Source organism: Taeniopygia guttata, chromosome 4, assembly GCF_048771995.1.
Source record: "Taeniopygia guttata chromosome 4, bTaeGut7.mat, whole genome shotgun sequence".
Classification (NCBI taxonomy): domain Eukaryota; kingdom Metazoa; phylum Chordata; class Aves; order Passeriformes; family Estrildidae; genus Taeniopygia; species Taeniopygia guttata.
Window position 1 is genome coordinate 9,286,489 of NC_133028.1, and position 13,992 is coordinate 9,300,480.

Below are 13,992 nucleotides of genomic sequence, written 5' to 3' on the forward strand. Positions count from 1 at the left end.
CAGGCCCACGAGAAATCGCGCGCACGTGTCCCCAGCGCGCACCGCGCTCTGCCTGCTGGGACTTGCAGTCCCGGTAACTGTGAGGGGGTGGCGGCGCAGGGGCGGCGCTGCCTGAGGCGGGCGGAGGAGCCATGGCCGGGGCGGGAGGGCGCTGCCTGCTCTCCGTCTCCGCCCTCGGGGAGGGGGAGCGCGGTGCCGGGGCGAGCAGCGGGTGATGGGGAAGAGGCGAGCGCAGTGCTGAGGTCCTCTGGGGCCGGATGAGCCGAGGCTTGGCGCCGCGGCGGTGGCGGGGCTGGAGGAGGGGGCGAAGGAGGCTGTAGGGGCGGCCCCCGCTCCGGCTGCCCTGAGGGGAAGGAGCCCCCGACCATGGAAATCGAGAACATCGTGGCCAACACGGTGCTGCTGAAAGCCCGGGAGGGTGAGAGCCGCGGGGCGAGGCGAAGAAGGAGGAGAAGCGGGAGTTCGAGGCGGGGCGGGCTGAGGACGTATGCTGGGGGAGGAAAAGGGTCTGAGGTGAGGGGTAAAGGGGCCCGCGAGGAGGGGCAGAGGAAGTGATGGAGGAGAAGAGGCTGGGAGGGAGGAGAGGCTGCCGGGCAGGGGGTCGGGGCGGGGCGGGGACCCCCGAGGTGGCGCAGGAGCCCTCCCGGGGCGGGCAGTGATTCCCGGGCTGTGCCCGGAGGCACCTGCCCTGCTCCTCCCGCGGGAGCTGTTTGGAGTTACTGGCTTGTGGCTTTGCTTCTGAAAAAACACCCCTTCCTCCTTCCCACTTGATTCTTATAGTGCTTTTACCGGATGTTTTAAAAAGGTCGTTAATATGTAAGTTCTCGGTTTGTTTATAAATGTAAATGAATATGGAATATAAACGATAAAGTGACATAAATCTTCTCTGGAAAAACCTTGCACTCCATCTTGCTGAAATTCTTTCAGTAATGAAATTCCTGCGTGTGAGAAACGTAGCTGTTGAATGTGACCTGTACTTTGCAATCGAATATTTTGTATTATACTAGTACAAAAGTGTTCTAATTTCCATTAGATTAACACTTACAGTTTGACTCCCCAGGACACCTTGAGCTGACGATTCTTTCCCCCAGCTAACAAACGTTTTGGGTAGATAATTAGTTTTAGTATAGCACGTGGTTGCTGTTTTAAAAAACATGTTGAACTAAGATTGTCCTACTGCTTTTTTATGTATATATCTGTCCATTAAATGGCTACTTGAATGTCTCCCCGGATTACCAGTGTACGTAGCGCAGAGTATATTTTCAACTTTGAAATGTGCATATTCATTTTGGATTGGATCCTGCTTGTCTTAATTGTGTTGAGAAGTCCCATTAGTTAAGCTGGAGCTGTTTAAAGTGAGTAAGAGCAGCAGAATCTGCCTCTGTATGTTTTGCAAGTTCCTCCAACTCTAAATGGGTTTGGCACTTACGCCATATGTGTATCCAGTTAAATTTGCCTTAAGCAGCAAGAGAGGAAAATCAGCTTTTTGACTTTGAAGTGGGGTTTAAAAAACAGAGCAGTGATCACAATTTTGGGCCATTTTCCAACCTTAGCTGAAGAGACCACCTCAAACTAGAGGACATGTTTTGGCTGGTTTCACTGACGGTAACATGTCTGTGGTGGTGCTGCCTGAATTTGGAATTTGCATTGAAGTGATCTGAGAAATGAAGGGAAAGTGGAATCTGGCTCAAAACTTTACTGTGCCCAAACCCTCGCCACGAAGAGCGGAGTGGTAATCTGCAGAGGCTTTCAAGTGGATGCTTAATGTCAGGCTGCCTCTTTAGTTAAGGTTTCACTGTGTTTAAAATAAATTATAGTGGTAGAACTGACCAAACAAGATATTTTAATGAACTAAATAAAAGTCTGACTACAGTTGATGTGAAGATCAGTTCTACCTGATGTGAAACTTAAAAAAGTAATGGTAATAATCTGTTACTCTCTTTGTGCCTTCAATTGGCCTGGGCTCTGTTGTGTAAGCATGCACCAAAAAAAAAGTGAATTCTGGCTTTGAAACTCTAGAACTCCATTGATCAATAGGTAGAAGGTCTTTTACCTTTTCAAGTTTCAATCCCTGTGCATGGGATACTTTTTATGTCACATTTTTCAAAACCCTCCTTGAAATGAAAGTATTTTCTGTCTGATGCATGCTCTGGCTGGTCTGGGAATGTCTGGTTTACTCCATCTGTCAAGACTATTCCATAAAAATCCCTGTTCCAGCTCTGTTCTGAAGTGCCTGCTAGACTGCAAGGCAAGGGGCTTTGTGAAATTAGTGTGTGAATAGATGTTTTAATATATTCTTTGCTAAAAGGGCCTCACAACTGGGACAGAAGAGCAGACTTTCAAATTACTTTCCTTCCCACATTTCTATTATCACACTCTATAGTGTATGGAGAGGTGGGTTAGTATGGGAAAGTGCAGAATTATTTCTTGTGGAAGAAAGTAAAATCCAAAGCTAATGTACAATAGCAGCTTCACTTATTTTCATGTATAGGCTTTAGCCATGTCAATAATCCTTCTCCTCAGTGTAGGTGAGAGAAGGTGTTCACCTGGATAAACATATCAGTTGTACAAGCAAATAAATTAACATGTAAATTACTGTGCTCTTATTCTTTGTTTGCAGTGCATGTCAAAAGAAATCAGTGAGGCTTTATTATGGCAAGGGTCAGTCTAACTTGAAACTCTTTTCTGATGAAGATGTGAGTAGTAAAAGGTTGTACCCTTGAATACATCTTACAAAGTCTTTTAACCCCAGAGATATGTAATTTTCATTTTGTAAATATAGAAGCAATAAAAGATGTGTACTTGTCCACTTCTGGTGAAGTAGTATGACAGATGCCTAATGGGAATTTAGAAATTCCCAATAAATAACACTAAATCTTACTTGAGCACATAAACCAGATTTTTACCCATAATTTTCCTCTAATTTTAGGTTATTAATACTTCTGGATGTGAATGTTGATAGGATGTGAATATCATTTGGGTTTTACATTTATAGGTGTGCAGAATCAGCACACCTTGAACATCAAGGTTCATGTCTGCCATTTAAATCTGATTTGATACATAGAAAGTAAATTTGATCTATGTTACTAGAGAGCAAGGAACTCAGATAAAATGAATCTCTCCTTGTTGCTTTCTTCTCCTATACAATAAAAAATCAAGTGCTGTTGCTTTCTGTTTCTAGACTATCTACCTGCTCACTCAGTCTTACTCCTGGCTTATTTCATTAGAGGCGTGAATCTTCTAATTCAATTTGTGTGAGGATAGCATCTGTTTATAGGAGTTTACTAATTCCATTTTTCAGGTCATACAAAACCCCAGCTTCCCCCCAGCCTCAAAGCTTTGTCTCTAAGAGGATGTTCATAGCTTTTAATAAAACACCATTTTAATAGAAGCCTATCTCTTTTCATTAAAGACTTGTAATGTCTCTGTAGCAACTGCAACATTTCTTTATGATAAGAAGGGAAGCCATCAGGATCCCTTACCCTCTTTTAAACCCTCTTGGTAAATAATCAAATGCCAGTTCTTTGCACATGTGGGTGTTAGTGATAACATAATGCTTCTTGAATGTACCTACAACTAGAAGATGGTATGATGGCACAAAGTACCCTGTGGTACTCCATGGATGAAAGATTTAGGAGTCAGGAGCTGTACTGGGAGTTCTTCTTTCCTTGTCCAATTTTTCAGTTGACCTGCTTGTGCCAAAAGCTGGCCTGTCCATGGAGGGATTTGCCTTCAGATGAGAGCTGCAGTGCAAGGTGTTTTGGGATTCCCTGTCCCAGTTGCCTGGGCAGGGGGGAGGTGCCTGAGGGTTAAGTGGCCCTCTGTGTAAATCTTGCTCTTTCCTCTTGTGATACACTACTTTTTGAGAGAAACCTGTATGTGGAAAAGGGGAAGACTTCCTCTTAAGGTGAACCCAATGGTGGAACAAGCACAGGTGACTCAGTAGAAAAACAAGAGATTATGAAGCAAACTCAGAGTTGATGTTATGAGCGCTGAAGTGCAGGAACTGAGGTACAAAACCACGTAAATGTTAAGTGATAGTGATGTATGAACTGAGATTACAAGCTTTCACACCAGATAGTCTATGTTCTCCTTACTCAGATATGTGTGAAAGAGTAGTGTACAACAATATGTTTTCTAGTTGTGTACAAGAACAGAGAAATTAACACATTCATTTTTTCCCAGCAGAAAAATATTTGAAATTAGTTTTACTTGAAGGACATTGAAGAATTTGTCCCATAAGTGGAGAGAAATAATAAATATAAACAAGGTTATTCTTAAAAACAAGAGTTCCACCTCCAGTTTTTATTTTATGTTCACTTTTCTCTTTATATTCATACCTTCTGTTTTTATTTCAGTCACTCTCAGTAAATCCTTTGAATATATGTAAGCCCCAAATTCATTTCAGCATCCCACACATAGTCTGTGATGTTGGGAGGGAAATAAATTAGTCCCTGTATATTTTAAACTGCTTAGGAGTCTTTTTTCATTGCCTAAAGTAATAGTCTCAAAAAAATACACCCAAAGGGTAGATGCATTATTCCTTTGAAGTCAGTGGCAGTTTACTCCAGGTGAGAATCTATGCCAAGAGTACTTTTTAGACATACCTGGTCCATTTGCATCCACTTTAAAATTCATTTATATTGCTATGACAGGAACAGTTTGGGAATGAGAATTGGATCTGCTGTTAGACATAGAATATCCTCTGATATTATAATTGATTTTGGCTGAATTAAGGTCATGCCTCAAATAAATTCCCCCCCACCAACTCTTGGTTTTATGGTTCTAGCCTGTGGTTGCAGAATGGGTGAGGTAGTTTCCAGCTGGATCCGTGAACCAATCTAGGGTATGTGGGGTTTTTGAGGTGGTTTTTTTCCTTATGTTGCTGGGTGTTTTGGGTTTGGGGTTTTCTTCCCAAAATTGGTGTTCAGATGAATCAGTAAGCTCCTGCAGATTTGATAATTGCTAAGTGCAGTCCAAGGATGGATTTAGAAGGAAGGAACCTTTCAGTAGCAGAATGTGATCACAGTTTGGCTTAAGTGACTCCTGTAAGATACTTGTTTCAGAATAATTATCTTAATGATATATTCATCACAGAAAATAAGCATTCCACTCAAATACTGAGTATTATCTGTCTGGGCTTGAAAGCAATTGAAATAATTCTGGAAGCAAAATAAATCCTACTTTTGCTTGCAGTATGAGGTAATACTTCAGTATAGTGTTGATGATACAAGGAAGGTATCCTATTTCGTATGTGTTTGTAGCTAGGAAGGTAATTCTATGGCGATTGCTCAGATCAGTTTGGCTATGGAACTGAACTGAATTCTTTAATTATTTCAGGGGTAGGACAAGTGGTAAAGCAAGGCACACTGATACCCAGAAAGTCCAGCAGCAGCAAATACAAATTTTAACATGAGAGTGCTCAGATTTTTTGTAGTTGCTTTCAATTCTTGTCACTTCTTCCCTCGTTTGCCTCCTATGTTCTATTGCACTCTTATTGCATTGTGCTTTAAATTGCTGTAAACTCATTGTGGCAGGAAACATGTCTTCCTGTGTTTGTACAGAATTATGCACAATGCCTGCCTTTTTGTCCTTTATTTAATGAACTGTAAGGAGAATGCATGTGGACAAGTTGGAATCTTAAATAATTACATTTACTAAATAAACACAACACGAGAGGTCTAGTAATTGATACACGCTGCTGTTTTGCTTATTTCAAATGTTGCAATTACAATAGAGGTTTCACAATCAGCTTAAAGGAATTTTATTTCTGTAATATCTGTTGCACTCTTAGTGTACTATCATGCTAAAAAATTCTTTTTTTGTCGACTGTAAAATTGCAGCGTTCTGGGTGTTTTTTTTGTGTGTTTTTTTTTTGTGTGTGTGGTTTTTTTTTTTTCCTTGTAAACCCTGTTCATTGGCTGGTTATAGCCATCCCGAAATGTATACAGAGACGTTACAATGTTTGACTGCGAGAACAGATTAAAACACGTTAAGCTCAGTTACATTTACTTGAGTTGATAGAAGCTTTCCATGGCACACCTCATTGGTGAAGCGCAGGGGCTGCGCAGAGGGCGTGCTCTGGCATTCCTACGTGCGCACATGATCGCTGGAGCTGGAGAGAGAGCCCATGTGAAGAACCAGTTGTTCGAGTGGTGTTAGCTGTGGGAACAATAAATGATTGTGCACGTAAACAAACGGCACAAATGTTCACGGGGAGAGCTGGGCTTTTAACTGCCTGCTGTGTTACTGCCTTGACAGTCAGATGAGCAAGAGCACTCGAGTATTACCTTGCTGGAGTTCAACTCCATGTACTTGAATCCAGGAATGTGAGGGCTATTATCTTATAAATGCTGTAATGATTTATAATCTATAGATATATTTTGTTTATTTATTGTACTAGTTGCATTTTTACTTCTGTTTGCATTCAGAAGTACCTTGGCCTTTGTAATGCTGATGAGTTAGGTGCTAACCTTCTGCTGAACCTGAATTTTCAGCCCGGTCATTCTCATAAATTTACTGAGAACCAGCCAGACTCTATTATCATATGTGTGGGGGGAAAACAAAAACAACAACAACAAAAAACCAAACCAAAAAAAAAAAACAAACAAACAACCCAACCCACTTTTGCCATAGAAAAGTGTTGCCACTCTGTTTAATGTAGTTGTTAAGCTGTGTCCAGGTTTGAGTTGATACAAGCTTGTATTTTGTCAAAATACAGCATGATACAAGATGTATTTTGTCAAAAAATGTATCTGACCTGCAGAATGGAGATAGTTGTTGTGAACCCCCACATCAGTGCCTTATGAGCTGTCTCTAGAACTGGAAACATGACAGCTTTCCTCAAGTGATAGTTATGTGTGAGCTTGTCTTCTAGTTTGAACTTGTGTTATGGTCTGATCTGAGGAGCTGAGGTAATAATTCCACACTGTTTTGTGTCTTGAAAGTGAATCTTGCCCAATAAGGACATAAAAGGAAAATTTGTTACTCAATGGGCAGTGTTTATAAATGCCTGTATAGCATAAGGTCACAATTAAGCAGGAATGTTTTGATTTTTTTTTTTAGTGAAAGGTTTTAATCCTTGTTGTGAGTAGATTGAAGAAAAATGTGTCTGGAATTAGGAGAAGATTTGAATTCACGTGAGTTTTAAATCTATTACGAAACTTGCCTGCAACTGCCTTTGCTGTGGGAAAGATATATTTTAAGGCAGTGTATATACCCACCTCATTTTCATGTGTCTCTGTGTAGAAGATGTAGAGCTCCTGCATCAATTGTTTTGCATTTTTCTTCGAACCCATTGATTTGATTTATACGCTAAAGGCGTGCTGTAGGTTGTCATCTTGTTGCAGTCTTAGGCATTCAGAGTTTATCTGGGTGTGGTCTAGTGTGAATTTCTCAGCTGGTATCTGACAATCTGGTTTGTGGAATCAGTTTTGCAAGAATGAAGTTGTAGCAATCGTGCACCCCAGTGCTACAGAGCTGTGTGCTGCTCAGCCTCAGATACATGGTGCCTGCCCTGCCCAGGCACGAGAGTTGGGGCACAGAGGTTCCCAAACAGCTCTATGCCAGAATCTCAGTGTCAGTGTAGTAGCCAGTAAAGAAGGATTCTGCATGACAGAATCCAAATTCATTGTCTCAAGGAAAACTGATTTAATGATGTTTGGTGAACATTGTGCTCAGTGAAATGAGAGTCAGTCTGCAGATCAGGTCTGCAAGGAAGATCTCTATGGCTGTGAGAAGAGCATCTGAGCACTTAAAACATATTCTTATTTCTTGACATAGGTTGTGGCCACAGCAGTTTCATTTTTTTGCAGCTAGTTGTGGTTTTACTGATGAATAAGCCAACTGCATTGCCTTACATACATTTTCCAAGTATTTCTCTGAAGGTTAAAAAAAAATGGAAATAAAATATCTAAACATTTTGCCCATACCGTATTCTAGTGTAGTGACCTAACTGAATTTAGTATATATCTTTTTAGGAAGCAAAAATGGGGAAAGAGTTAAATGTTGAAATTGTAACTCTAAGAAGTAATCTGGGGAGAAGGAGAAGGTAAGGTTCTTGTGTACCTGAAAATGCAATTGAAGTTTCTCCTCGCTGTAATGGTGTATTGCTGCATCCACCCTTTTCTTTGTACAAGATGAGTTTGCTTCAAGCCTGGCCATTGCTCTTAGCCATGATTTCTTCTGAAAGAGGCAAAGCAGTAATTCATCTGAGCCACAGAGGTCAACCAGAAAGCACCTTAACCTAATGGCTTTCTGGCTCTTCTGTTGGAAAGTGAGCTCTTGGTCTTTCTGGAAGAATTTTATCTGAAGTGTTTTAGAATGAGATTCAGAATAGAAGCTCTGAAATCAATATTAAGACACTTTCAAACCACAAGTGTTATAATTTGATTTGATACTTCTTTTAAACTGCCTCAGAAATGGAAAAGGATTTTGCAATTAGGGAATAACGTGACAAACAAATTGGCCTCCTGCCATAACTTTTACCAGAAATGGCTCTTTACGTTACTGGGACTTACAGACTTTTACAGTTACATTTGCTGTAAATACAAGAACATTCAGTTCAGAGAACAGTGAAAGCACATTGATTTAGTTGATACTGCTAAGCACTTGATTCTTGTGTATCATTAATAAATTATATGTAGGCTTTATTGACTTCTGTAGGATGGTGAATTCAGCTGCATTCTAGCGTGTGTTCTCTTTTTGCAAAATGAAGTTCATAATGGTCACATCATAAGTAACTGGCCAAATATTTGGGCAAAATACAGCCCTTTTTGTGTTGGACTTGAAGTAAAATGCACTAGCCATCCTCTCTTTTTTTTTTTTTTTGGGATGGGTTGGTTTTTTTCTTTGACAGTGCTTCAGAACATGGTATTCTTGATATATATCACAGTTCATTGTACATTTCCCATACAGCATTGTGATATAAATTTGGGTTCGGTTCATCATTCTTGATCAGTCCTGATTGTATGGTGTCATGCACAATTGAGTTTTTCTGGGCAGTTTCTAATAGAAGTTTAACTTCTATGGATCTTGCAGCTTAGTATTACATGGCTAACCAGTGTTTTTCATGATCAGATAATCTATACCCAGGCCTTGTTGTTCAATGTATGTATATAGGCTATCTATGCTAACATTCCTTGATTGTCTTTGTGTTCAGTTCTGTTAGAAGGGCTTTATGTTTTGTGTGATTTGATTTTCTTCAAGCATATATTCAAGTTCTTTTTAAAATCAAAAATACGTTGTTAAAATAGTCACAGTTTGCTTTAATGGTGCTGGTAATTACAGCCTCATTATTAGCTCTGGTACTGCTTGAAATACAGGATGGGAAGTAGATTCCAAATTTTGTGTTCTAAAGATTTATGGAAGGCAAATGACCTGCAAAGTGATTATTTAGAAAATGAATTGCAGAAGAAGTTTGCGTTTGTTTAGAGAGTAGGTGTCAGTTCAAAGAATATCCACAAGCCAATGTTTATAGGTGTTTTATTCCTTATTTTTTTACCTTTCTAGGGATACTAGAGTTGAGAATGTTTTGTTGCAGCAGTACAGTAAGGCGTCAATATTCCTGTTAGCAAGGGTCATGTAAATTTGGTATGAACCAAGGTACACTAAACTGGGACTGGTGTAACTGCATTGGTGGAATGGTTCAAGAAGCTGTATGTTTGAATAAAGAGGGGCTTTAAAAAAATAGATGTTTTGTTATTCTGAAGATGTTCATTCCTTTCACCCAACGATTAAATTCTGAAAGAGTTTGCTACCCTTTGCTGCTTAGTTTCTATTCGGGTTACATTGGGTAACTCCCTTCCTTTGTCTCCCATTGTGGTTAGCAGTACGTACTGCTTTGATACAGTGAGAAAGCTTCTGTGCAGATTTGCTGCTGCTCTGTCATGTGGAAATGCATCTGGTGATAGACCTTAGTAAAATCTTTTAAAGTCTTTTGCAGCACTAAATTACTCTTCAAACACAGAAATGTTTTGGATCTGAAACCATGTATATGTTCTATCTAGCTCTGCTTTTTTGATAAGTGTGCATATCTTCTGTAAATTAAATTGGCCAAGGTAATGTGCTGAAAGACCAATGTAACATAGAAAATGTAGCACAGATATTTTTTTTTAGAAACTGAGAAAAACGTTGTGGTAGTTTTTAAAAATCAATACCAATTCAACACCAGTGCTGTGAAATCTGAAGCACTGAAAATATCTAATTTTTACAACAGCTAAGTTCTCCTGGTATCCTTGTATGGTTTAGAGTAAATAGTGTGTATTTGAGCTATGCCCTTTATTTATTAATATAAGAATAGTAGTATTCTTACTACTATTACTGCCCTTAAAGGGAGAATATATATGTACAACTTTATTATTGAAAGATGTGTTTAAGAAGTTTGTTCTTGTTATTTTGTTACTCAACTTCATTTTCTTCCATTCATTACCATGGTTGAGAGATAATTATCTAAAGTTTTTTTGTTCCATCTTTGATTTCCAGTTTTGTTTGTGATTTTCAAAATACCTAGCTATTTGTCTTTTCTCTGCAGAGATATACTACATACACAGCCAAAATGTGACAAATTTGTTTTGGAAAAGACTTTACATGAAACATGAAAAAAAATGCATTAAATTTCTTCTGTATCACATTTTTTATTGGTTTGGATATCCTTCTAGATGGATTTCGTTCTAGACATGAGAAGTAGTCTGACACATCTGTGTAGAACTGACCTAATTTTATGCTGTTAATGTTATGTTCAACTTTACTCTGACACATTATTATGTTTTACATTATTCATATTTTCATCTAGGCAAACGGAGTGGGCGTAGTAAAAAATGGAAAGAGATGCTGAAGTTGCCCCCTGTCAGCCACTGTGAGGGAATTCGGTGCTCCATTGGTGAGTGTCCCATGGGATAAAACCTCTCCTTTGAGAGAGAAGGATAAGAGTGTGGTGCTGTTAATGGAAAGGATTCTGTCTTGCTTCTAAATGCTAAATAGCAAAAAACAAGCTATTGAACTTGTCATATGATGGAAAACTTACAAGAAAATAAAATTAATGAGAAGATAAAAAGTGTATCACAGATCCTTGTTTGTTAAAGGAAACTGTTCTTAAAGATAGATATATAAAACCTTGAATTAGAAGAAGGAATCACATTATAAATTGATGGTAATATATTTTACTCTATTCCTTAATGCCTTGTAATAATTTTTTGAACATTTTCTCTTATTACCTTGTATTCCCTCTTTCCAAACAATCGTGTTTGCTTTGGTATTGCTGTTTCACAGTATGGTTGCTTTTTGCACCCTAACCTAAATTAACGTCCAGCATATGATTCAGTGTGTTTTTAGTAAATGGTACAGTCAGTAGAACACAGATGTTACTGAAGAGTGTTTCACTATTTTTTGGAATCATTGCATATTTATGGTATCTTTGATAAATATGGTAATGTAAAATCTTCACATTTGAGTGATGTTTTTCTGACCTCAAATGGGAGTAATGACCATCCTACTACAAAAAATAAAAATAAATAAAAATATTTATGTGGGTTTTTTTTCCCCAGAAAGAGACTATAACCAGCTTTGTGACAAACAGCCAATAGGAAGACTTCTTTTCAGACAGTTCTGTGATTCCAGACCAGATTTGAAAAGATGCATTGAATTTCTGGATGCAGTGGTAAGAAGTGAGAAATGGATGATGGCTATAATTGTATTTTTGTGCTGGTTTTGCTGAGATAGAGTTTATTTTCTTCATTGTAGCTCATTTAGTGCTATATTTTCGATTTTAGACCAAGATAACGTTGGTAACAAGGATGTTTCAGTTCTTGCTGAACAGTGATTACACAGTGTCAAAGCCTTTGTGTTCCTCATGCTGCCCTAAAAGTGAGGAGGCTGATGGTGCAAGAAGTTGAGAGTGGACACTGCCAGGACAGCTGAGCCCAAAGAATATCCCATACCATATGGTGCTGTGCTCAGCAATAAAAGCTGGGGGAAAGAAAGAGGAAAGGGGGAAGTTACAATTTGCCAGCTAATTGTTATACTGAAGAATGAAGCCCTGCTTTCCTGGGAATGGCCAAATATCTCCCTACCAATGGGAAGAAATGAGTGAATTTCCTACTTTGCTTTGCTTGTACCTGCAGCTCTGCTTTATCAAACTGCCTTCATTTCAAGCTGCAAGATTTGTCACTTGTGACCCTCTGGTTGTTGGTGGGGGGAAGTGAGTGAGCACCTGTGTGGAGTTTAGCTGCCTGCTTGTTTAAGATGCAATCATTTTATTAATTTTCTCTATACACCTCTGTTTCCTAATGCTGTGTACTTGAAAACAGTGTGAAAACATAGTCTTTGCTGACTCTAGAGCTGTAACTTCTCATGGATGTCAGAAAAACATCGCTGTTACTTAAAGGAAAATGTTTAGTGTTTTCTATGAAGTCTCTGCCATCTTGGTATGGTCACAGCTACAGAAATGGGCATGATGGGAAAGAGAGAAGCAATTTTAGGAAGACATGCTGCTTGGCTTCTAGAGCCTGAAAGGATGTCTGTATTATGAATATTACTTGCTATACTCAGTCTTCAAAATGTTATAAACATAGACTTAAAAATGTTGCAACTTGCATGAAAGCCCTAGGCTATACAGCATGTGCTAATTAAAACCTATATAATGGAGATGGAAATTTAGAGAACCATCTATGGAAGGAGAAAGAGCAATTTTTTGAGACTAAAGGAAAAGGTCTTGATATATTTACATCTTGATATCTAATGCTGAAGAACAAGAGAGGAAGGAAGTGTGCCCACAGCTATATTTTGCAAAATATCCTCAGCCCAAAACCCTCTTGGGGAGGGGGAAAGTAATGAAGAGATTAGGCAGGCACAAAACAGCCATTAAGAGGAGAGAAGAGCAGCTCAGAGCTTTTGATTCTTTGTCCCTCACAGTTAATCCAAGAGCAATATGATACAGTCTCAAACTGAGATTGCTGACAAAAAACCAGACTTTCTCATTCCAGTAATTTTTTTTCTTACATGCAGAGAACAAATGACCAAAGAAGACAGAAATAGGGTAGTGCTGCTGCTTGCATGCATCCCAAACTACAATATTGGAATGCAAGATGGCTCTGGAAGAGGCAGGGTGTAAGGAATGTACATGGGATTATTGCTGTGCCTCCTAATTCACGGTATCTTCCTTCCCCTTTGGTAGTAAAAACTGAGGCAGCTAAAAAGGAAGTTTGAGTGTCAAATAGGTGGAATTGTTTATATTTGTCAATGAATCTCTGTGCAATTGGGCTTACTCCTCAGGTGTGTTTCACTTTTGTGACTCCCAGGAGCTGTTTGAGCACCAGATTCTGGAAACTAGATTGACAGGTGGAGACTGACTGGATTGAATGGGAATCCAGATCAGTGGAGCTTTCATTCCTGAAGTGAATATAAGCCAGAGCCTTTAATGAGTGCCATGCACTGACAACTTTGGATTTATCCTTAATGGTTACAACTTCTGCACACATTTTAATCCTTATATCTTAGATAAGGAGTAGCAGAATCTTTGGCAGCACAAAAGAGAATGAATTTTAGTCATGACTGTAAGGCAGGTGTGTCCTTGCTCTACAGATGTCATTTTCAGGTAAAACTGTCTCTAAGAAGTAACTTCTTCACTAACTGAAAAATTTGAACTATTTTGAAATATGCAGCCTATAATGTTGTGTGGATTTCAACACTTCTGTGAATTAACAAAGACTGGCATAGCTGAGATAATCTGATGTAAGGGATGGTTTCACAATTTACTTTTTTGTATTTGTTGTTTAACTTCCATTTGAAAAATCAGGGGGAAGAATTATTCTTGGGAATAATTGAAACAAGATAGCCTTTGGTGACTCTCATGATCTGAAACTAACATCCTGTCTTGATCAAGGATGTGAGATAAAATACCTACTATCTCTTATAGATGGTTCCTGAGCTATGCTGATTCCCTTTTGTGGACTTTGTCACCAAATTTCAGCATCCTTGTTCTTTTAGGGGTTGAGA

The 13,992-nt window shown here is 39.1% G+C and overlaps 1 protein-coding gene across 2 annotated transcripts in view; it reads left to right on the forward strand.

The window, feature by feature from the left end:
- The first annotated feature begins 75 nt into the window (after positions 1-75).
- Positions 76-13,992, forward strand: part of GRK4 (G protein-coupled receptor kinase 4) — a 38,703-nt gene continuing 24,786 nt past the window's right edge. For both annotated transcript variants that reach the window (XR_012055514.1, XM_002195247.6), the window contains exons 1-3: positions 76-418; positions 10,793-10,879; positions 11,544-11,656. Coding sequence is in view for 1 of the 2 variants with exons in the window: in XM_002195247.6 (XP_002195283.2) it covers positions 367-418; positions 10,793-10,879; positions 11,544-11,656 (252 nt within the window). In the remaining variant the exon portion in view is untranslated. The remainder of the gene's footprint in view (positions 419-10,792; positions 10,880-11,543; positions 11,657-13,992) is intronic.